The 25,620-nt window shown below is 34.4% G+C and overlaps 1 protein-coding gene across 4 annotated transcripts; it reads left to right on the top strand.

Annotated features, from left to right (window-relative positions):
- The first annotated feature begins 572 nt into the window (after positions 1-572).
- On the top strand, positions 573-25,306 carry LOC108340261 (DNA-directed RNA polymerase III subunit 1). 4 transcript variants are annotated; one of them, XM_052877427.1, is made up of 29 exons: positions 574-841; positions 978-1,019; positions 1,138-1,246; positions 1,337-1,466; positions 2,658-2,807; positions 4,018-4,180; positions 5,952-6,139; positions 6,297-6,406; positions 6,636-6,735; positions 7,032-7,247; positions 11,800-11,948; positions 12,044-12,185; positions 12,258-12,398; positions 13,853-14,041; positions 14,615-14,828; positions 16,159-16,252; positions 16,691-16,925; positions 17,006-17,197; positions 17,872-17,970; positions 18,381-18,584; positions 18,699-18,968; positions 19,144-19,291; positions 19,420-19,571; positions 20,876-21,031; positions 21,109-21,225; positions 21,323-21,408; positions 22,683-22,890; positions 22,998-23,200; positions 24,792-25,306. In XM_052877427.1, the coding sequence occupies exons 3-29, from the start codon at positions 1,173-1,175 to the stop codon at positions 24,844-24,846; spliced, it is 4,185 nt and encodes a 1,394-aa protein (XP_052733387.1). In that variant the 5' UTR covers positions 574-841; positions 978-1,019; positions 1,138-1,172; the 3' UTR covers positions 24,847-25,306. The 4 variants fall into 4 exon arrangements, with proteins under 4 accessions (XP_052733388.1, XP_052733387.1, XP_017433000.1 ...); XM_017577511.2 differs by lacking the exon at positions 978-1,019; XM_052877428.1 differs by lacking the exons at positions 978-1,019; positions 20,876-21,031 and having other exon boundaries at positions 573-841.
- The last annotated feature ends 314 nt before the right edge of the window (positions 25,307-25,620 follow it).

The following is a 25,620-nucleotide window of genomic DNA, read 5'->3' as shown; positions in this document are numbered from 1 at the left end:
TTTAAGTAAATTTTGAGCTGGACTATGTATATTATATTATTTGAACAACATAATCGCAATCATAAAAATATCTGTATGATCTACAGAAATTGTAAAATTGATTTAATTTGTTTCTATTTTTCCTAATACCTTGTTCGCTTGAAGGGATTTGGGAGAGAGTAATTGAAGGGATTTGAGAGAATTTGAAGATAAATTTTTTTGTTGTTTATTTGAGTGAATTTGGAGGTAAATTAGAGTGTAATTGGAAGTAAAATTTGTGAGAATTACTGTAAGATTTTATTGACGTGACAGATTAAAAAAATTTACTTCCAAATACACTCTAATTTACTTTCAAATTCACTCAAATAAACAAGAAAAAAATTTATCTTCAAATCCTCTCAAATCCCTTCAATTACTCTCCCCAAATCTCTCCAAGTGAACAGGCCTAAATGAAACAGTAGAGTAGAAATTAGGCCCAAGGTGATTCAATTGGGAACCCTATGTTTTGGAACCATTGATTTTATAAATCTTCTCTCCTACTTTCAAATCCAATCCAATCTCAACCATTGATTTTCTGTTAACTTATAATGTTAGTTCGTTTTGGAAGTTTTACCTTGTTTCTTCTCGAAGTTTGCAGAGGTTTTCATGTTATTTGTTTGGAGAAATAACGCCCCTCACACTACACACAGAGCTTCTTTTTTGCTCACACTACACACAGAGTTTGGTCTTCGCCGACACTGAACACAGAGCTTCTTCTTCGTCATTGTTGTCGTCGCGTTCGTCTCGTCGCTGCTCCTGCGCGTCGCGGTCGCTGCTCCTCCAATCATCCTCCGCTGCGCGCTGTAATCGTTCTCTATCTAAGGTTAGGTTGTTTACTTATTTCTTTTTATCTTCCTTTGTGGGCGATCTTTGGTGTAAGGAGACAAACGTGGTTGATGTATTGCAGTGCCTTTTTATTTTTTAGCATTCTTCATGACAGTTATGATGCTGTAATTTAGGTTTTCAACCTTCAAAACTCTAACACTCTCCGCTCTTCTCCGGTGAACTTTTCCGGAACTCATTTTTTTGATAAATATAACAGTTTTAGTTTCTGAAGTGCATCACATAGGTTCGTAATAAACAAACGAAGTGCTTTTTTTTTTTAATTTCAAATTGTAGACCTTTCGCTGTGTTGTCCGCCAAAGACAGAAGACATGAATAGGGGGAGAACTGAAGGCATAACCTTTACGAAGGAACCTTTCATGGAGGATGCAGGGCCTCGGAAGATGTGAGCTTTGACTTGTGCTTGCTTATCATCATACAATACATTTGATTGTTGAAAAGAGTTTGTTATTATTTTGTTCTTTCTTTATTGCAGAAAGAACATGATGTTCTCCACGTTATCAGATTCGGACATAAGCAAACTTGGTGAAGTTCAAGTGTGGAAAGGATCCTACTATGATTCCTTTAAGAAACCTATCCATGGTGGCTTGTTGGATCCTCGCATGGTACCCTTTAATCCCCTTTTGGACATTTTCACCTTCAATTCTGTTGATGCTTGTGCTTGATTTTCTTTTTGCATTTTTTAGATTTTGATATGATCATCATGCTACTTTAGTTGTAACATAGAATGTAAAATTAGTCCTTGTGTTCCGGGTCTAATTTGAAACTGTTTAGAATTTTCAATGTGATGAAATTAATTTTTTTCCCTGTTTGTTGTTATTGTGTGATGGCAGATGCCACATTGGAATATTTGGTTTTGGAAGTTTCCCTGTAGTGGTTTATTTTCTTATTGTCTAGGTTATGTGGGCGAGGAAATTGCCAATTTAATTTGGATGTGTGATTTTATGGATTATGAGTAATTGGACATGGGCTTATCTATGACTTTTATAGTTAACTGAAATGTTATCTGAAACAATTCTTATCGAGTGAAATTTCAGGTTTGGTGTTTGGACCTTGAAGCAACTTTATATGACAAATATTTCTTTCGTCTCTTGACATTTTAGATTGTTTTCAGACATTTTTCATTTATAATGCATATGTTTGATTTATCTTGCTTGTTTTGACAATGCTGTTCTTATTTGCTCTCAAATTATCTTTGATAGCTTGTATGTTTCCACTGCATTCTATCTTGTTTCACAGGGGAGACACACACATAATGTGAATATTATGAACTTCTTAAACTGGACTAAATGATTTTTCACTGCTAGTTTACTTTCTACTTACACGTTTTATTGTTTTACACCTTAAATTTATGGAAATTGCTAGAATCCTATGGATTAGGTCTTGAATGTTGGTGTGTAGTTTGGATTTGGAAAATGTCTTTTTAGTTCTGCTTTAATGCATATGTATTTTTATTTTTCCTTCTCTCTTTTGATGTTATTTCCTACAGTTTCTTAAATACTGATATTGATTAGTGACCAACAAAAATCTATTTAATTGCTTTTGATTGTTAAGAAGTCTTGCCTTTAAGCCTCTATGAGAAGAGGTATCAGCAGACCTTTTCCTAGAATATGTTGAAGAATTCAGGTTTCCGTAATAGTCAGTTGGATTTGGGTGATATTACTTTTTAGGACTTTCAATCTGTTTATCATCATCTATGTACGTGTGTGTATATATATATTCTGCCCTACTGCTCATGTTTTTGCTCTTTTCATGCACAAAATGCTAAATACCTTTTATTTTTTTGCGTAATTCAGGGTCCTGCTAATAAGAGTCTTGGCTGTGCTACATGCCATGGGAATTTTCATGACTGCCCAGGACACTATGGATACTTAAACCTTGCCCTTCCTGTTTTCAATGTTGGATATTTAAGTAGCATTGTGGAAATACTGAAGTGCATTTGTAAGGTATCCAAATGTTTCATATGTGCTCTCTGGATTTTGGTTTTCCTTAATAGTCAGCACATATCTTGTTTTATCTCATTTAAATGGACTTATAGTTACTACTTATATAACATGCATATATGGATGGCATAATTTCGGAATGATTAGCTTTAGGAGATGACGTTTTCAAGTAATGTTAAGTTTCTGTTAGTAACAAACCTCCAATAAGGAGAGTTTATATAAGAAGAGGTCCAAAGTGCATTAAGGAGTAAAATCAGTTGTATACAAGAATAAGAAGGAGGAGAAATAGGATAGGGACAGATGTAAATATTATTGGATTGTATGGGAGGGATCATGATCTCAAATTCGTGTAACATATTCTTGTATCTTTTATTGCAGTAGGGATATTTTGTTCCTAACCTAGTGGATATAATAGAGATCCGTTCTTTCTTCTATGCCTTCTTTTGTATTCAATATATATTCCTTACACTGATATTCATAGCAAAAAAATATGGGTGGCTTTTCATGGTTCACTCGAGAGTTGAAATTTAGAGAGGTGTTTTGAGATTCTGATGAAGAGACTTGTGGAAGGTAGTCAAGAAGCTAAGAGAAGGTTTAATGAAGTGCAAGATGATCTCAATCGTAATAACCATCATGATGAGAATGTAGGAAGCAATTGGGATGGGGGATGTACACAAATATTATTGGGGTGTAAGGGAGAGATCAGGCTTTTGAATTGCAGTAACACATTCTTGTATCTTCTATGGCAGCAGGGATATTTTTTTCTAAGTGAGTGAATGTGATAAAGATTCATTCTTTCTTCCGTATTTTCTTTTATATTCAATCCATTGCTCCTATCTCACTCTAAGCACTGTCAGGTCTTTTGTGTGATGGTCATTCACTTGACATTAAGTGAATTTGTTCTCCCCAAAACTTGAGATTTGAGCCTCATTTGCAGCAAGAAAACAATCCATTCTCTTTGTAAATGCAAGTTTTTCTCTTCTGAGCCCAATTTAAGTTTTGGTTGGCTTAATAGGCCTTTTTGATCTTCACTTTCATCAACTTATAATAAAAAAAGTGACTAGTCGAAACTGTGTGTTCTGTCTGAAAAAAAGTATTTTTTCTGCATCTACAAAAAGCAAAAGAATAAAGTGATTGTAATACATTCAAAATTTATGTTGGTGCATAAAAGTCTCTTTACAATGTCATACCAATTGACATTCTACTTTACCAGGGCTGTGCTCGGATTCTCCTTGACGAAGATACCCGTAAAAAGCATTTGAAGAAAATGAGAAGTACCAAAAAGAGTGAGCTGGATAAGATTGATTTTGTGAAAGTTCATGTAATTAAAGATTGTAGCAAAGTTGTGAATTGCCCTAGATGCGGATATATCAACGGTTAGTTTCTTTATGATTAATTCAATCAACAAATTTATTATTTGAATTTGTTTAAAGATTGTACTTGGTGACTTGATTTCTGAATGGTAAAAACATAATTGCTTCCACATTTTTTGGTTTTAATTTAATATCCAAGGATATGGTAATTTGAATCTTAGTAAATTTTTATTTTATTTTTTCTGTTGCTGTTTTTTTCTTAGATATGAATAAGCTCATACATTTTTTATTGCCTATCATGTACCCTTTGAATCTTTGTTGGCACTTTAAAGTACAGCAAAAGGTGTACAAAACCTATGATGAACTATATTTTTAATCACTAATGTTGAGAAGAGAGAAACCGAGAAAGCATATGTTAAATTTTTTGTTTAGACAACAATAAGACTATTCAATTTATATGAGAAATACAGAATATTCATTTTCCCTATTTCAGGATGATAACAGAAATGTAAAATCAATCTAATTGATTCTAATATCATCAGTTACTATATTTATTGGATTCTAACATATCTTCAAGATTCTAATACTTCTCCTCAAGTTAGAGCATATAGGTCATATGCACCGAGTTTGTGACATATGTAGTTAATCTGTGGGCTCCTTAGTGACTTCATGAATATATTTTCTAGTTGATTATAGGAATTGATAGTGCTAGTAGATATTTTTCTGGACATGACTTTCTCTTTGACATATTGACAATCAACTTCAATATGCTTAATTGTTTCATAAAATACTGAATTTAAGACAATATACTTGGTGGCCTGATTGTCACTTATAATTTATAACCGTGTAATCTTCCCAATCTGGTTGAGCAAATGTAAGCTCCTGACTGGCTACAACCATACTTGATACTCTGCTATGCATTAGACCTGACTACAATATCTTGTTTCTTGCTCTTCCAAGAAACAAGACTATCTCTGTTATACAATAACCAGAGATGAGCCTTCAATCTATGGGGGAGGCTGCTCTCTCTACATCAGAATACCCCACAACTGGAGTGTGTCCTTTTTTTCATAGGAAACAACCTTTCTTGGAGCTCCTTTGATGTATAGTAAACAATGCGAGTCATTGCTTTGAAGAGTTGAGGAACTGACTTACTACATATACTGCGAACGAGATATCTAGACAGCTAACAATAAGGTAATTCCTAGCATGGCAAGGTGATGCTGGTAGCTGGAAAATAAGGTAAACAATGCGAGTCATTGCAGTGAAGGGTTGAGGAACTGACTTACTACAGTTACTGTGAATGAGATGTCTAGACAGCTAACAATTGGTGATGGCTGGTAAAGGTTTGCCGGAAAGTTGCCATTGTTGAATAGTGATGTTGCCAACGGTTAACTGTGACAGTGAAAAAAATACAACAACCATAGAATGTACATGGTTTCTAAAAAAATAATGATATTTTAGGATTCTAACATATTTACCAGATTCAAACAACTATCTTTTTTATGTTCTAATAATGCAATTTCTTTTTGGTGCTTTATTAGTCTTTTATCATATGAAAAATTTGGAATGGTTCAGTCTTAACTAACACAGCCTCAACTGTTGGTAAACTTCTATTGCAGTTTCAAGACCCCCATTTTGTTGAACTGATTATCAATACAGTTGGCATGAATAAAACCATTTTTTGCTGTCACCGTTTATTTAAGAGGAAATATTTACTCTAATTGCTTAACCATTTTAAGTGGACTATATATGATTCCCTTGCATAATGCATGTTAATATATGCATTTTTCATGTATCTGAGATGGTATTTGTGATGACTATTGTTATACAGGTTCAGTGAAGAAGCTTCCGGCTTCACTAACTATCATGCATGATTGTTCAAAATGTAACAATAATATTGTTGAAGAGCTCGAATCCACACTTTCTCGGATAAAAGACTCTAGGGCAACAACCAATGTGTCTAATAGAATTCTTAATCCTTTCCAAGTTCTTTCGCTGTTTAAAAAGATCCTTGACGAGGTGAACATTTATCTTTATATGTATCTTTTTGGGTTTGATTTTTCTAACTCCTTGACCATTTCATTTTAAGAAATTTGTGTTTTAGTGGACGTTATGAATGCTATGAAGAGGTATATTTTTCTCACAAATTGAACATGTTTGTTACATTTGGTTGTAGGATTGTGAATTACTTTATGTTGCTGAAAGACCAGAGAAACTTATAATAACAAACATTATTGTGCCACCTATAGCTATTCGACCTTCAGTTGTAATGGATGAATCACTGAGGTAATGCCTGTTTGGCTATATTTTGTACTTTCTCCCCTTAAGTAACACGAGGCTTTACTTTGGTGCATATTTTGAGGGACTAGAGAGCTCTAATGAAATGAAACTTGTATTTCTATGATTTATTTTACCTCTCCTTTGTTTCTGGACAATTCCAGATATTTCCTCAACTCATCTTTTACAGAAAATGATAATAACTAAATCTTATGGTTTCTGTCTTCATTTGTTGTAGCAATGAAAATGACATAACTGAAAGGCTAAAGAACATAATCCAAGCAAATGCTGTTTTGCGCCAGGAATTACAAGAATCAAGTGTTTCATCCAAGCTTCTGGTATAGTAGGGCATCTTGAGTGATCATATTTTTTTAATCTTTGAATTTCATATATAAACAAATAGGTTTTCCCATATATATATATATATATATATATATATATATATATATGCTATGGAATTTATTCTTGGTAGAATGTTTTTCCAATTGTGTACATTCTAGATGCTGATTGTTGTTTGCCTGGTATTATTACATTTGTTTGCTCTCTTCTATGTTGTTCTTATATCATGAGATTATTATTTGTTTTGGTTCCATGATGTAATGGTGGTGTGATACTGTTGGTGATTTTGGTTTAGGATGGTTGGGATATCCTTCAAATGGAAGTTGCTCAATTCATAAATAGTGAAGTTCGAGGGATACCGTTCTATATGCAATCAACCAAGCAATTGGCTGGTTTTGTTCAGCGCTTGAAAGGTAAGCATGGACGTTTCCGTGGCAACTTGTCTGGAAAACGTGTTGAATATACAGGCAGAACAGTTATTTCTCCAGATCCTAATCTGAAGATTTCTGAGGTTAGGCATTAAACCCTGCCAGCAATTATGTTTAAGTACTTTCTATCTGTTAAAACACTAAGACATTTTATTCATATATGAAAAGTGTAAGTTACAAGGTTATGGTATTCTATATATATATATATATAGAATACCATGACAGAACACAATGACACAATATAACCCACTTCTCAAGTTGGGTACACACACAAAACAATATCAAACAACAACATAAACATAATACATTTTAACACTCCCCCTCAAGCTGGAGCATATAAATCATATGCACCAAGCTTGGAACATGTAAACTGAATCCTAGGCCCTCTTAAAGACTTAGTAAAAATATCTGCAAATTGTTCATTAGAATTGACAAATTCTGTAATGAGATCCTTGGACAATAACTTCTCTCTGATGAAATGACAATCAATTTCTATATGTTTTGTTCTCTCATGGAACACTGGATTGGAGGCAATGTGAAGAGCTGCTTGGTTATCACAATACAACTTCATAGGCTTGTTTTCACAGAATTTTAATTCTTGAAGGAGTTGTTTGATCCATATAAGTTCACATGTAGCTATGGCCATAGATCGGTATTCAGCTTCTGCACTAGATCGAGCAACAACACTTTGTTTCTTGCTTTTCCATGATACAAGGTTCCCTCCAAGGAGTACACAATATCCTGTAGTAGATCTTCGATCATTCGGACAACCAGCCCAATCTGCATCACAATATCCTTCTAACTCAGTGCTTCCCTTGTTCTCATACAATAGTCCATGACCTGGATTCCCTTTTACATATCTAAGGATGCGTACCACGACATTCCAATGATCAATACGAGAATTTTGCATAAATTGGCTCACAACTCCCACTGGATAAGAAAGATCAGGTCTTGTTATGGTGAGATATATTAGTTTTCCAACCAACTTTCTGTATCTTTCTGGATCTGAGAAAGGTTCACCATGGTCTTTCATTAACTTTTTATTTGAGTCCATAGGACTATCAATGGGCTTGCAATCTGTCAGACCTGTTTCCTCCAAAATATCCAGGGCATATTTTCTTTGTGAAATGATGACTCCTTCTTTTGATTGTGCCACTTCAATACCAAGGAAGTATTTCAACCGACCTAAGTCTTTGGTTTGAAAGTGGTTGAACAAATGATCCTTTAATTGAGCAATTCTCGCAACATCATTTCCTGTAATTACAATATCATCAACATAAACCATTAGATAAACACATTTATCAGGAGTAGAATGCCCATAAAACACTGAATGATCTGTTTCACATTGTTTTAATCCGAATTGTTGCACAACATGGCTAAATTTACCAAACCAAGCTCGAGGTGATTGTTTCAAACCGTAGAGTGAACGACGTAATTTACAAACTAACTTAGACTCCCCCTGAGCAACACAACTAAATCCAGGAGGTTGCTCCATGTATATCTCCTCTTCCAGATCACCATGAAGAAAGGCATTTTTAATATCCAATTGGTGAAGTGGCCACTGTCTAATGGCAGCCATGGCAAGAAATAGACAACACTACTGATTTTGTCCACCAGAGAAAAAGTATCACAATAGTCGAGACCATAAACCTGAGTATATCCCTTTGCGACTAGACGAGCTTTAAGACGATCAATGGCACCAGTAGGACCAACTTTAATAGCATATACCCATCTGCATCCCACAGGTTTCTTATCAGGAGGAAGAGGTACAAGTTCCCAAGTGCCACTTTTGTCAAGTGCCTGCATTTCATCAATCATGGCTTGTCGCCATCCAGGGTGATCAAGTGCCTCACGAACATTATTAGGAACTTTGATGTTAGAAAGGGAGTCAACAAAGGAGAAATATGTAGGAGAGAGACGATGGTAACTTAAAAAATTATAAACAGGATAAGGATTTCGAGTAGATCGAATACCTTTTCGAAGAGCAATAGGCCAAGCCTGATTTGAGTCAAGAGAGGACGAGGAGGATGAAGGATCCATGGTTTGAGAATCTGATGGAGAAGGAGCTGAGTCTCGAGGATCTTCAGGCACGGAGGAAGGTGGTTCAACAATATCTTGTGCATTCTGAGTTTGAGGTGAAGATGGAGAAGCAGGAATGACCAAGGGATCACATAATGGTATAGGAAGCATCTCTTCAACAGATGAAGGATACTCCTTGGAAGACAAAAAGAAGGGTGTATCCTCAAAAAAGGTGACATCAGAAGACATATAATACTATCTTGTGGAGGGAGAGTAACATCTATATCCTTTCTGAATGCGAGAATATCCCAAAAAGACACATTTAATAGACTTGGGAGAAAGTTTATCAAGACCAGGAGAAACATTATGGACAAAACATGTACACCCAAATACACGTGGGGGAATATGATATAGGGCGTCATTTGGAAAAATAACAGAATAAGGAACTTTATTCTTAAGAGAGGAAGACGTCATCCTATTGATTTGAAAACAGGCAGTGAGGATTGCATCCCCCAATGATGAACAGGAACATTAGTATTTAACATCAGGGAACGTGCTGTTTCAATGAGATGTCTATTCTTTCTCTCAGCTATGCCATTTTGTTGTGGAGTGTGAGGACATGTTGACTGATGTAAAATTCCTTTGGAAGATAAAAATGAAGAAAATGCAGCAGAAAAATATTCCTTAGCATTATCACTTCTGAGAATTTTAATTGTCTTTCCAAATTGATTCTGAATTTCATTAACAAAGGACATAAAAATGGCTAAAAGTTCAGATCTCTCTTTCATAAGATAAACCCACGTACATCGAGAAAATTCATCAATGAAGGTTACAAAATAGTTAAAACCAAAGGAAGTAACCCGACTCGGTCCCCAAATATCAGAGTGAATGGTAGAAAAAATAGACTTACATCGTGTCTCAGATTTCTTTGGATAAGAAGATCTAACATGTTTTCCTAACTGACAAGACTCACAATCTAAGACAGGAATGTGTTTAAGACTTGGAACCATCAACTTCAGCTTAGACAAATTTGGGTGACCCAAACGATCATGTAAAATTTTAGGAGATGAAGTTGAAATGCAAGAAACAAAAGAGGTAGGTTTTAGGAAATACAATCCTCCTGACTCATCCTTCTCCAATTCGACGACCCGTACCATGTTCCTGTATGACAAAGGAAGTAGCAGTAAAGGTTATAGAACAATTTAATGAACGTGTCAATTGACTCACGGACATTAAGTTATAAGGACAATGAGGAATATACAAAACAGAATTTAAGTTCAGTGAGGGAGATAAAGACACTTTGCCGATTCCTTGAGATGTCAATTTGGATCCATTGGCAATAGTAACTAACTGAGGAACTTTTTGAGAGGTAATGGAGGAAAACAAACGAGTGTTACCAGACAAATGATTTGAGGCACCTGAATCAAGAATCCATGAACCTTGACATTCCGCAGATTGTGAGATACGTGCACTTGACACACTTGGCACTAAAGGAAACTGACAATGGCCAATGGATTTGTCAAACTTGTATCTCAAAAATTCTTGATACTCTTCATTTGAACATTGCACATACCCACTTCGACTACCATGGCATCCTCCATTAGCTCCGTTCCTTGAAGTGGCAGATAAGGAGTAATTAGTTTTAGTAGACGATGTCATTCTAGATTTGTGAGTAGGATCCAAAAAGAAACAAGGTCTTATGACTATGGGAAATCAGAATCCCTCTTCAACCATACTAAGAAATGAAGCTCATCAATGTGAAATTTAAGAGAGAAAACCCTAGGTGCAAACAACAACTACCAAACCAGCGAAGCAAGGGCCAAAACACGCTGAGGAAGCTACGACGAAACTGTCTGCAACGGCGCAGTGTCGACCCAGTACAGAGAAGGAGGTGCGTGAGGAACACGCGCCGGAGAATCGCCGGCACGCGCCGGGAACTTGCGGGAGATAGGTGGCGCGTGGCGGCGCGTGAAGAGGAGTCTGCTCTTGACTCCGACGAGGTTGGCCGTCGCTCGAGAAGACGGTCCAGATCCGCTGGTCACCGGTCGAAACCGTGACGGTGGCCGGACGGTGGCCGGCGTAGATCGGAGAGAAGCTGCGCGTGGAGGAGCGTGTGGAGGTTTCTGAGGAAGCGGCCACCAGGGTTGGGTCGCGCTTCTCAAGGCGAACCTAACCCTCAACTTTGCCTGACAAACGGCAGCGGCGAAAACTGGCGGCGACAGCAGTGGCACACTGGGTCTGGCTCTGATACCATGTTAAAACACTAAGACATTTTATTCATATATGAAAAGTGTAAGTTACAAGGTTATGTTATTCTATATATATATATATATATATATAGAATACCATGATAGAACACAATGACACAATATAACTCACTTCTCAAGTTAGGTACACACACAAAACAACATCAAACAACAACATAAACATAATACATTTTAACACTATCCTTTAGATCATAAGACATAAACTAGGATATACATGTATATAACACAAATATGTTTTGGAAGATATTAATTGCTGTCACTATATTTCCCATGGAAACAATTACATAAGGAAGTTACCTCTTTTTCCTAGGTTCATATATATGCCTCTTAACTTTCTCATTTGCTCTAGGTTGCAATACCCATCCTTATGGCTCATATATTAACTTATCCTGAGCGTGTTACGCACCATAACATACATAAGTTGAGACAATGTGTGAGAAATGGTCCTGATAAGTATCCTGGTGCAAGAATGCTTAGACGTGATGGAGGTCACTCATGGTTTGTAGTTTGTACTATTTAATTTTTGGTTTTTGGAGTTCTCAAGCCAATTTTATTTCTTTGACAATGATAAAGAGCATATTGTTATTTTGTAGGTCCTTAAAAGTTCTTTGTAGGAAGCGTGCTGCAGATGAATTGAGGATTGGTGATATTGTTGATCGCCATTTAGAAGATGGAGACATTGTTCTTTTCAATAGACAACCAAGCTTACATCGGATGTCTATAATGTGTCACAGGGTAATTTAAGATTGAAATGTAGAATCATGACAGATTTGGATCCAATTGCATTAATCTTTAACTTTCATGCAGGCAAGGATTATGCCTTGGAGAACTTTAAGATTCAATGAATCTGTATGTAACCCATATAATGCTGACTTTGATGGTGACGAGATGAACTTACATGTCCCACAGACTGAGGAGGCTCGGACAGAGGCTATTTTGTTGATGGGGGTAAAAATCACCAAATCTCATTATCTGCATTTTGACAATATATAATGTTTTTTGGTCCAAGTTATTTTTGTTAAAAAAATTCTGTGGTGAATCCTTGGCTTTGCACTGAGCAATTTCTTTTGCGGGCCTTTCATTTCTATGTATCCTTTGTGTGAATCCTTCCACTATGTTTTTTCTTTCATGGTTTCTGCTGTATTTTCTGTGTACTTCTTACTTGTTTTAATGGAATGAAATACGTAGGTAGTTGAGAGAAATCTAGAGACGTGTTGAATTTCATGTGTGGGAATGAATTGCATACCAGAGGCTGTTATGATACTTGATGAATACAAAGAATAACAGTTACCCTAATTATTGTATCTGGACAACATACATACAGAACATTTCTTATTTATTAATGTTTCTGAACTGGATTGGTCAAGAGAATGTTTTAAGCTTTAATGGTTCAATTGTGATTAAACTGTAATCGAATCTATATTAATAAAATACTAGTTAAAATATTATTAAATAAATATAATATTATAACTTTATAACACTTAAAACTAAAACAGAAGCACAATTGCATAAACTCTTTAACATTCAAAATAAACCAAGAAATTTAAATCAAATATATCATGCTAATGTTTAAATTTTAATGAAATATTTTAATCAATGTCAATTAGCAGTAACAAATGTTGAATAAAAACCGAAATGACAAATTAATATAATATAAACAAATTGTAAGAATTTAAGATATAAAAATGTAAATTAATATAAACGACTAAATTGTATTTAGTATAATTAAAAATTGATAATAATAGGTAATGTTTGAGATCCCATATCCTCTAGAGATTACCAAAATAGAGTATACTATCGTATATAAATCTTACTTTACAAGTTGATTTTATGAAATTGAGTTAGACTTAAAATTCTCTTTCTAATAATATTGTAGTGAGGTTTGTTAGGTGTACAATGCCACCCACTATTAGGCTATAACCACATGTCTCTGGTGTGAGACCTGGATTGGTCATCCCACATCTCATTAGAATATGGCCAAAGTATCATGCCACCTTCTATCGAGTTGTTATTGGATCACTTACAACTTTCTAATCCATGTTCAGTCATGGTGTGAAGGGATATGTTGGAGATTTTACATGGATTGTGATATGACCAAATAATAATATATAAGTGCAAATTTCATCTTTCAAAGATAAAATAATTTAAGCTAAATCAAAGATAAAACAATTTATGCCAATTTGTAAACTTTACTAAACATGTCTTCTTTTACTTATCTAAATTAAAAAGTAATCATTTTTTTTGTAAATTATCGATTTTGAACCATTTCCGTACTGGTTCGCTGGCTTGGTGGTCTCGGACTGGTACAGAAAATGATATCAATTTTCAAAAGTATGATATTTACAATATTTTGGTTCAAATGGGGTTAACTGTTACTTTGTTACTATTTTTTTTGTTTTCAGGTGCAAAACAATTTATGCACACCAAAAAATGGCGAGATTCTGGTCGCTTCTACTCAAGACTTTTTAACCTCTTCCTTTCTCATAACCAGAAAAGATACGTTTTATGACCGTTCTGTTTTTACAAATATTTGCTCTTACTTAGGTGATGGCTTGGATCCTATTGATTTGCCAACTCCCGCAATTGTTAAGGTGAGACTGGACCTTATAGTTGTGACATGCACTAAATTCACTAGTATGTTTAGCCATTTTATTAATATGTATGAAAGAAAGTTATCTACTTCTCAGGCCTTTGAATAACTTTCTGTAATATGCAAATTTAACAATTAGAATTGTTGAATAATTTGATATCTTCATTATGTGGTATACAACTTTTAAACAGATCACCTGAATCAAAAATTCATAACTTTCCTTAAAATAAAAAGGTGAAATGTCTGACTATTTTAAGTTGTATGAAATTCAATAGACTTGTTGATTACCTCAATCAAAGTTTCATTCTAATGGTTGACTTATGTAATGATTGTTAAAAGTCTGTTTAAATGAATAAGTGTCAAGAACACCCTATCTCGAAGCTATGTTAGTGGAAGGAGATCTACTTTTAATAATTGACTTTTTTTCCAAAATAATTTTCTGCAAGAGATGTGTTATGTGGAAAAATTTAGCCAGTTATAGCTGGCTGAAATTTTTTTTATCACAACGAGACATTCATTTTACTAATTTATACTGTCACTTTATATATCATCTTACTGTCATTATTCTTTGCAGCCCATTGAACTTTGGAGTGGGAAGCAGTTATTTAGCCTTCTACTGCGCCCACATGCAAATGTAAAAGTCTATGTGAATCTTACTGTTAAGGAGAAAACGTACACAAAGCTTGATGACAAGAAAAGAGAATTGAAAACATTGTGCCCAAATGATGGGTTTGTTTATTTTCGTAATTCTGAGTTGATCTCAGGCCAAATCGGAAAGGTTACTTTAGGTTAGTTACTATTAATTTGCCTTGTTTCTTTCGTTTTATAGACTTTTATGTTCAAGAAGATTATATTGTTTAAATCATAGGACATAATGCCATAGCATCATCAATATAGAAGTTGCTAACCTGTCTAGGTTAGCTCTACAACTTGTATCAACCATATGCAACATTCTTAGAAATATTATTAAAGGGAAAAGAAATAAAAAGTGGGGGTTGGGAGGAAATCCAACCCATTAAGAGAAATGAAAGTGCGGAAGACCACAATTATCCTAACAAAATTCGTATTGATAACACCAAGAAAAAACTGGAGATCTGAAACTATAAGCTACTAAATCATCAGTGCACATATTTTTCTCCCAGAAAATATATTTTACTCCCTGAAAATATAAGTAAATTTGAAATATATACTTTTGATGGACTCTAAAACATTAAGCCATCTATTACTTTCAAGTCTCAAAGGACTATCATAAAATGATTTCATAGTAAGCAACTAACCAATCTCAATCTAAAGAGCTCTCCATCCTTTTTTCGCAGTAATCTCAATAGCATGTATAATCTGCTTCAAAGGTACACTGTACCTATAAAGGTACTGAAAAAGCAGCCCATAATTTCAGCTTCTGAATTGCTAAAGATACCACCACAAGTTGATTTATGTCTATGGTCAGAGTGTGCTCCACCCCGTATTGCATTTGATCCATCCTATTTCTGGAGAAGTCCAATCCACTTGAATAATCTTACCTTGTTTCCTTGGCCTGCAAACAGCCAAACATGGCTTAATAATATCAGATTCATGAATAGTAGAACGCATGTTACCTGTATCCAAAGAAGAGTGAAAATTCTGCTTTTGATATGCTGGTATTGATTCTGCTTCCGTCAAGCTTAATTCTATTCCTATTAGCCAAATCTCTACTATATTCGTAATGGCAGAAATCATCATTATCAACACTAAATGTTGGGGCTTTTTTACAGTTTATTCAACTGTTTATTGGCCATTAAGACGGAAATGAAGCAATAGGCAACCTGTCTCTCATGCACTACTGTGCAGATTGACTAGGAAATAATTTTATATAGAATAGATGTGGGAAATTGGATAGAAGTCATAGCTGCATAAACTCCTTTCTATGCTTCCAATTATCTATTTTTCCTAGATCTGATAATTTGAGTTGACTCACCTTTAATAATACAGCAGTGGTTCTTTAAAAATGTCTGGATTTGCAGTCTAGTTTACTTTTAACATCTTCACATGCGCCTAGTTTGTTATAAAACAGTAGTTTTACAATTTTTTGCAGTTTTTGCAATATTGTTCATGTCCTGCTTTGTTTTGCATGGAGTTCAGGAAATGGCAATAAGGATGGACTGTTCTCTGTGCTACTGAGAGACTATAAAACACATGCAGCTGGGTCTTGCATGAATCGTGTAGCTAAATTTAGGTAAATTTGTTTGCTTTATGGGTGGTAATAGTGATGTCTGTCTTACATCAATTATGTGTGAAATGTTTTGAATTACAATTAGAATAAACGCATACTGGAATTTAAAGCACTTTCTTAAAGTTCCTGTTTGGAACTTAAAAATATGTTTTTCAAGTAAGCTTGGAAGAGTGTATGTGGACCAAAGCGAGCTTGAGCTCTGCTGTCTTTATTTGCCTTTGTAAAATCAAATTGATTCAGCAGGGGAAAGCAGTTGTGGGGAGGGTAGCATCAGTACCTTAAGTAAGCACCCAAAGGAAAGAGGAAACTTGTAAGAGAGAAACATGCTGAAGGAGAACTTCTGTTAAAAGTTTTTAATTGATGCATTTCAGTATTGTATGTTACATTTGGATAGGTGGATTTAGGAGCCTCACAAAACATGATCATTTTACTTGGATGCAGTGCGCGATGGATTGGTAATCATGGGTTCACCATAGGCATTGATGACGTCCAACCAAAAGAGATACTGATTAAGAAGAAAGATGAAACACTTTTAGAAGGTTATACGAAATGTGATAATCACATTCAAGCTTTCAATAAAGGAAAACTAGAACTCTTAGCTGGTTGTGATGCTGCTCAAACATTAGAGACTCGGATTACTGGGGTATTAAATGGACTGCGTGATATGGCAGGGAAGGTATCCATTTGTTTTCCTAAATAGTTTGTTTGTGTTTCAGAATAAATGTCTGCATGTCAATGACTTTGTAATTTTCACAGGTTTGCATGCAAACCCTTCACTGGAGAAATAGTCCATTGATCATGTCACAGTGTGGATCCAAAGGATCTCCTATTAATATCAGTCAGATGGTTGCTCTTGTTGGTCAACAGTCAGTGGGTGGTCGTCGTGCACCTAATGGGTTCCTGGATCGGAGTCTTCCTCATTTCCCTCTAAATGCAAAAACCCCTGCTGTATGTTCTGCCCTCTCTATTTGTGACTCTATCATCCATTGTAAACATGGACAATGGGCATGGGAACGTAAACTTGCTCTTGTGTATGAGTTAACGCTTGAGTTTGATAACTATGGGATTATCTTAAGATTAGTTTCCTTATTTCTTTGGTTTCTTTGTTTCATTATGATCTCTTCATTCGTTTCCTTTTTCAATTAGCATTTATACTAATTCTTATTTATACTAATACTGCATATGATTGGTACAGGTTGTAGTGCTAACCTGATTAAGATTGCAATTTGTACATAAATAAAGTGTTAGATATTCCCGATTCAGTTTATGATATTTCTGTTATTAAAGTTGTTAGATGTAACAGGTTTAGGCCTATCTTTTTGTATTTTCCTATTTATAAATACTTAATCCTATGTGCTCTATACACATTAGGGATTCAACCTATGCCTCTTTTTCTTTTATTTCAACATAAAGTAAGGATTGGTGATTTATGATTTATATCACATTCCTCATTTATTTGTCACCATATCTTTGATCATTATTGCATATCGAACCAATTCTGTAAATTCTATCACCTTCTCTGCACTGTTTTAGATTTCCATTGTTGAATATTGCTCTGGTTATGTGATGCAACTTGTAACTGTTTCTTAACATTGAATAATGCTGCGCTGCTCTTGGTGCAGGCCAAAGGTTTTGTTGCTAATTCATTTTACACTGGATTGTCTGCTACTGAGTTTTTCTTCCACACAATGGGAGGGCGAGAAGGGCTTGTTGACACAGCAGTAGGATTCTTATTCTGAATTTGAATAAATTATGCATGATATATTCTTAATTAACAACTTCATTCCATTGTATCAACTATTAAAACGAAGTCATATATCTAGACTAATTAATGGCATATGAATCAAGGCTACATGTTTTTTCACTTGGATACAAAAGTATGCAAATGAAAGTCATTTGAACAAATGTTCATTTTCTCCATTTTGGAATAATGTGTTCTTGTTACACAACCACTTTACACAATTATAGTTTTTACCTGGACTGTGATTATATAAAGTTGACTATTGTGTATGTAAGAGCTACTGGTAGTGGTAAACCATGGAAATTTTGGATGTTAGTCAATAATTAACTTTGGATGTTAGAAATATTGGTCTTCATTTTATGATTTTTCTTTCTGCTTGTGTCTTTGCAGGTTAAAACTGCAGACACTGGATATATGTCTCGTCAATTAATGAAATCCATGGAGGATTTGTTTTTACATTATGATTACACTGTAAGAAATGCCAGTGGTTCTATTGTTCAATTTTGCTATGGAGATGATGGCATGGATCCATCAGGCATGGAAGGAAAAAATGGAAAACCATTAAATTTTGAGCGGATGTTTCTTAAAAGCAAGGTTTAAAAGCGGCCTCGGTTGTTTTATTTAGTTTCATCGTTACTGTTGGGAATTTTTTAACATTCTGAAAAAGTTGTTTTTTCTGTCTTTGCATTGGGTTATGGTTTTTTGTAGGCCATATGTCCCATTAAGGATGATGATGAAATTTTATCTTCCTCAACTGTGTGCAAAGTAGTTCAAGAGAAGCTGTCAGAATTTGGTGTGTCTAGGGAAGTGGAAAAAGGGGTTTTAGAGGTGGGCTTCTCTGCAGAGTTTGTAGAGTCTCTACAGTCCTTTATTAAAGGTAGTACCAAATTAACAGAAGAAGCTTTCACTGATGAAAATTCCCAAATCCTGAAAAAATTTGGGCAGAGGATATCTGGGATCACTCGTAGACAACTAGAGGTATTAATGGTATTTTTCGTTGGTTTTATTTTTCGTGATGTTCTTCTGATCTTCCTGGACACGTGGTTCTAAGAATGTGTTTATTTCCTATTGGTCTGATTATTCTTCCTTTAATCTATGTACTATTGTTTATAATTTGTGCTTGTATTTATTTACATAGTAACCTAATTTTCAGGTTTTTCTGAATATTTGTCTATCTCGTTATCATTCAAAAAAAATGGATGCTGGAGCTCCTGTGGGTGCAACTGGAGCTCATAGTATTGGAGAGCCTGGGACCCAGATGACTTTGAAAACTTTCCACTTTGCTGGAGTTGCAAGCATGAGTATCCTTTATTTGACCATGTTGTCTACTTTGATAATCACTGCTAGTAATATTCTTTTTAAACACTTTATTTAATATTGCTGTATGTTGATTGGTCTGGAATGTTGTTGTCCCTTAATCTGTTATTAGACGTCACTCTTGGAGTTCCACGTGTCAAAGAAATAATGAATGGTAACAAGAAAATCAGTACACCAATTATCACGGCAATACTTGAGAGAGATGACAGTGCAAATACAGCAAGAATAGTTAAAGGTCGAATAGAAAAAACAAATTTGGGCCAGGTATGCAGTTACGGGAAAAAAAGCCTCATTGATCATCAATTATGTCGTTATTTTCATTCATAAATTAATTAATTATTGATTTTTTCGGATGTCATTCTTCCGTCTTTGTCTTTATTAATGTAGTATATATTTGGGTTCCTGTCAAACAGATTGTTGTTATCAAGTGCATCAGTTTACTACAGATTATTGTTATTGCATGTGAATAGGTGCAACAGTATCAGTAAATTCTCTGTAGCTAATTACCGTAGTGTATACAGTGTGGTTGATTATATTAGTTGAAAATAAGACTTATTTTATTATTCTCAATGATAAAGAATACATTCTCATACCTTCTATTTGTAATAATCTAGTTATTCTAAAAAGGGAAATAGGGAAACTAGGAAAACTTGGAAAAATAAAATAAAATAAAAGATTATGTATCTATTTCTTCTAATTAAGAAGATTCTAAAGATATTATCTCAAATTATAACATATTGTCATTTTGAATTTTGTTGGTCATGCTTTTCGTACGAGGTTCTTCTACTATTTTGTCTTGTAGTAGTTGTTAGAATATATGAAAGATAAGGAATTCACCAAATAATGATGATGGTGAGTTGACGACCTATGATGATATACTCCACTTGTTGCAAGCATAGAAGGTAGTTTTTGGTGTCCAAAAATGCTGTCTGAGAACATTAGTAGAGCAGAAGAGGAATTTGTATAGTTGACAAAAGAGATAGCAGAGGGTAAAATCTCAGTGGTTGAGTGAGTTGGTGTAGGAGTGCTATACCAATGCATTAGGGTTGAACCGTGCTCTGGATACCATGACTGGAATCACGAATAGGGAGAAAATGTGACTTAATCTGATTGCCGTTGATTGGTTATGACAAGAGGGAAGGATAAGCTATTGATAGATGCCTTATGAAGATAAGATATAATCTTTAGCAAGTTGTGGTTAATACAATATTATACAATTACGAATATACGTATGTTATGTCCTCTAACCCAACTGTTAATTACGCTAATGATGAGATAATTAGAAAATATGGAGAAAACAATCGTAATTGATAATCTAAGAGATTCTAAAATATTCTAAAGATATATTTAAAATCATTTTTAATTATATTCATTTATAACCATTTATTATTTAAAGCATTGGGGCCACTTTTTAGTTTTATCTTTACTAATTTGTAAGTATCAATCATGCTTTTGTATCAATATCTTGATTAAGTGACTATTTTTTCATGTTTTCATTCTTTTGTTAATGTCTTTGGACAGCTTTTTTTTCTGTGTACCATTTAATTTAATTGTGCCAATTGATATAGGTTGCGAAGAGTATAAAAGTTGTTTTGACTTCAAGATTAGCGTCAGTTGTTATCACCCTTGACATGGAAAGAATCCAGGACGCACATCTAAATATAGATGCTAATACTGTTAAAGAATCAATTTTACAAACTAAAAAGACGAAACTGAAGCCAGAGGTGAAAAGTTAATTTTGTTATTGTTGATCTCTTTTTCTTTATGCCTGCAGTATTCAAAGTTTTTTGTTGATATGCAGCACATCAAGATTTTAGATATTAAAAAGCTTCGAGTTGTTCCCCAAGATGCCGATAGAAGTAAATTGCATTTTCAGCTTCATTATCTAAAAAATTTGCTTCCAACAGTTGTGGTAAAGGTATTTGGTTTCGACTTCATGAATGATGCATAATGAAGGAAATATTATGCTTGCTTTGTGTGGTTTTTCAGTTTTGTATTTATTTTCTTAATTGCAGGGAATTAAAACTGCTGATCGAGTTGTTATCAGTAAAGAAGAAGATAAAATCACCAAGGCTGAAAAGTTCAAATTACTGGTAGAAGGGTTAGTTCATCCTGTTTTTTATGACTCATGCTCCTTTAATCTACTTTATATACATGTTTGCATGCATATTATATGGCTTTTTGAGGTTGGGAATTTGGACCAAAGGGTTGCTCAAGTAAACTTCAGACACAGATTAGTGATGACCAGCAATATTGTTGCTTAATCACAGCTCTGAGTTTTTACTAAGTGTGCATAAGCAAGCTAATCGATTTTACTAAATGGGATAGTTCTTTTCATCCAAATTTTCTTTAACTAGGAGAAAAATTTCTTTAACAAACTTTAATCTATGTCCACAAGAGAATTCATTGTGAACAGACGTCGTAACTTGAAGTTCTTCTCTCAGTGAACTCTTGCTCAAATCAGACTTTTTTGTTATTATAGTTGAACAACTCTCAGTTAACAATAACTGTCAATATAGGTTCTTCTTTATATAACATAACTAAGGTAACTAACTTCCGTAATATTGAACAGTTTTTCCTATTATTGAACTGGAATGTGACTTAGACTGCTTATTCAAACGATACTAATACCTGTAGATGCCAAAAGACTAGATGTTTTAGTGAGATTATCCACATTGATATTAGAAGATATACATCTACTGACAGTTTGGTGCAATTGGACAGTCTAGGAGCCTTAAAATTTTTTTTTGAACCAATCTTCTCAAAAGGCTTTCAAACTGTTATACTACTTTTAGGTATTTATCTTGCACTATAAGCTTATGCTACAAGTTAGGAATCTAGCTAACTCTCCATAAAAAGTAATGAGAAACTGAGACAGTTCTAACTGACAAACAGCTACAGCTGTGACAGATCTTCTTGATAGATACCTGCCTAATTGTATTTGAAGTCTCTGGAAGACAGTGGACAGTTAGCTAGTAGTAGAGTTGGCAGCCTTTGCAGTCAGGCCTTTAGCAACATGGGCTAACACATATACTATCACATATGAAGTGATTATGTAATTATAGGGTGGATTATGGACTAAAAGAACTTCGATAGAGGACTGTTCTATTGTATAAGTTGAACTTGAGCTAGTTTTAAGAAGGAACACTCTTGTTATATTTACCTGTACATTTAAGGATTAGTGATGAAATGATAAAGAAAACTATCATCCCTCAGAAGCAATAATTTTGTAGTTTTTTAATTGTTAAGTTTACTTCCTGATCTGCATGTATAAGTGTTTGCCCCCTCGGCAATTCGTAGCATTCAATTCTATTGATGTTTATTATTTGTTAAGTTGATTTCCTAATCTGCATGCATTGTTATTTTCCCTCTCAGCATGGGCTTTCGAGAGGTTATGGGAGTGGAAGGGGTTGATGGATGTAGAACTCTTAGTAATCATATTCTTGAAGTGCGGGACACTCTGGGAATTGAAGCTGCCAGAGAGTGTATTGTTAAGGAGATAAAGTATACAATGGTGGATACACATGGAATGAATATAGACACGCGGCATATGATGCTTCTAGCAGATGTGATGACTTCCACAGTGAGTTCTTTGGAGATTATTCAGTAGAAAATTAAACAAAAGTTACTATATCTGCATTGATGCTAAATAAGCTGCTTTTCGCTAATATAATTACTTTTTCAAACTAGGGTAATATCCTCGGAATAAATAGATTTGGAATTTCAAAGATGGGCAAAAGTGTATTAATGCTTGCATCATTCGAGAGGACAGCAGATATTCTTTTCCAGGCATCTGTACGTGGGAGGGATGACTCAATTGGTGGAGTAAGTGAATCCATAATCATGGGTATACCAATTACAATAGGTACTGGAATGATCAAGGTCAAACAAAGGTGAGACGTGAATGTCATGTTTGTTAATGTGGCTTCATAGTAATGCATTAAATGTTAGTCCTATTTTTTGATACATGCATGCAATGACTCTGTTGGATTACATAGGAAGTTTGGGCCATTGTTAGCCTAGTCGCATTTTATAGTTAGGATTAGGTATGTCAGTATCTTCTATTAGGAGCTTCTGCAATTTAAAGATAAAATTATAATATGAAAATAAAGGTCACGTAAGTTTTTTGTACATCTAAAATTGGTTCCTTAAAATTTGTTGCAGTGTTTTTTTATTCCCAACATTTAATCAAGGTTACTTTGGTTCTGACAGTTACTATGTTACCTTCGAATTAGCATTGTTGACATGTTAATTTTGGCAATGTCGGTAAATATCTGACTGGGATATTTATACGTCAACGCTACCAATTGAATAATAATAAATTTATTGTCAATAATTCCAATATAACAAATTTATTAAATGCCAAGTATCAAAACACTGAATTTTTTTGGAGAAACCAATTTCATTACTAGCCAATTTTGGAGGTATAAAATTACAGAGGCCTGGGCCACCAAACAATTAAAATCGTATAAATCAAATTGATTGTTGATAGAGATGTAACTCACTAGCCCATACCTGAAAGATTAAGCCTCAACATGGTATTTGATCCTGGTGGTGGTTAAGGTTCATGAGTTTTGACTTTTGCCACCTACATTTTTTTGGGGTTCAATTTTATTATGTCCAAATTTATCTCCGGGGTATTACATCCGAACACACCTCCCTTCACCAGCAAGACTAGATATCTAAAATTTAAAGTTTAGTAGACATTTGCAGGTAGCAGGCTCTATTACTTAAAAATGGTATTAGAGTGTATTGTAGATCTATTATTTGGTCACTTGCATTTGTCCATGGTCCAAATGTTTTTTTCTTGATCACACATCGATTGTAAGTGTAACCAACATGATGTTTATGTTTTGAGGAGTTCGAATCTAACCCTAAATTCTAAGATTTCAAATACTAAATCTCATAAATCTAAACATTAATGTAAGTGTGTTGGGTTATTATATTAGGTCTACTTATGTTAGTAGGGAGTAGAGTGTTGGGTTATCTCTACTTACGGTACCTAGTTTTGTGCCTAGTAGACTAGGATAGTCTCTTGATCTTTCATCTTTCTATTGCATCAGCTTTTCATTAGTATAAATAGAAGAATATGAGAAGGACCCTCCAAAAATATATTTCTTTCTTTTTAAACTTTAATTGGCATTTCATTTGTTGTCTTTGTTATATTGTATAACATATCTTTAAAATATAAGTAAATGTTGACTATAAGATTATATTTCTGTTTTTATTATTTATCTAAAATGTATTATACATTTTCATGAAAATGTTAATTTTATTAAATTTTTACTTTATAAAAAGAGTTGAAATAGATTAAGAAGCCGACATATAGCTCATAAATAGGGATTTCATCCAGTAATACTTTCACGTTTCTTTTTTTTTCTGAACAACTTTTGTGTGGCACCATCATTATATGCGCCATTTACTTGATTTAGTATTTTGGTCCTTACAACTTACTTTGGCTAACCCCTCTTGGCTCTTTCTTAGGTTGGATCCTCCAGATTTGCCTCATGGAGCCAGTCCTATTTTGTCTCGATGTTGAAGTTGTTATTAGCAGCACAGATGTGGGTCATCATCGTGGTTGGGGTGCAACGAATGTTATCAGCTGAAGTTGGGAAAATTTACTAATGGATGTGCATATATTTTGCCAGTAATAATTCACAACATTACTTTGCTTACAGATGCATGGATGAAATGAGATTACTGGTTTCCAAATGGTCTTGAGTTATCAACATAGAGCTAAAGCACAACTGAAGGGGATGAAGCATTGGTTTCAACTAACCATTATTTGTATCTTCAAGCCTAAATATTTATTAATATTTAGTGAATTCTAGTCTTTTGTAAATATCCGGCTAGGTTAATCGAGAGTTGTATTATAATATCATTTAATTAATATTTTTTTTTGTCAAAAATCAACAGGAGCATCATTAGTGCTCCTATAAAGTGTTTGACTATATTTTCTTATCAACATCAAATAAATGGCACAAAAATCCCTGACCAAACTTCATCGCAAGTTTTTAAATTAAAGTCTATGATCGTTAATCATGAAGTCTTGAAAATTTCGAAGTGAAAGATGATGGAATTGGATTATCTCTGGTTGAAATTTCAACTGCTCAAATCTTCACCATCCAAATGTATTGTATACACTAAAATAGAACAAATTCAAGTTTATTAGAGGGTGAATGATGGAACTAGATAGAACTACATTTACCACAATATGGTCATAGTAGAGGATCTTGGAGGCTTCTTTATGCAGAAGACAAAACAAGAATAATAAATGATGGGCACAAGGGTCTATCACTTTGATGGTTTTTAG

The sequence above is a fragment of the Vigna angularis genome, chromosome 5, assembly GCF_016808095.1.
Source record: "Vigna angularis cultivar LongXiaoDou No.4 chromosome 5, ASM1680809v1, whole genome shotgun sequence".
Taxonomy (NCBI): domain Eukaryota; kingdom Viridiplantae; phylum Streptophyta; class Magnoliopsida; order Fabales; family Fabaceae; genus Vigna; species Vigna angularis.
The sequence above is the reverse complement of the archived record's forward strand: the minus strand, read 5'-3'. Positions and strand labels throughout refer to the sequence as shown.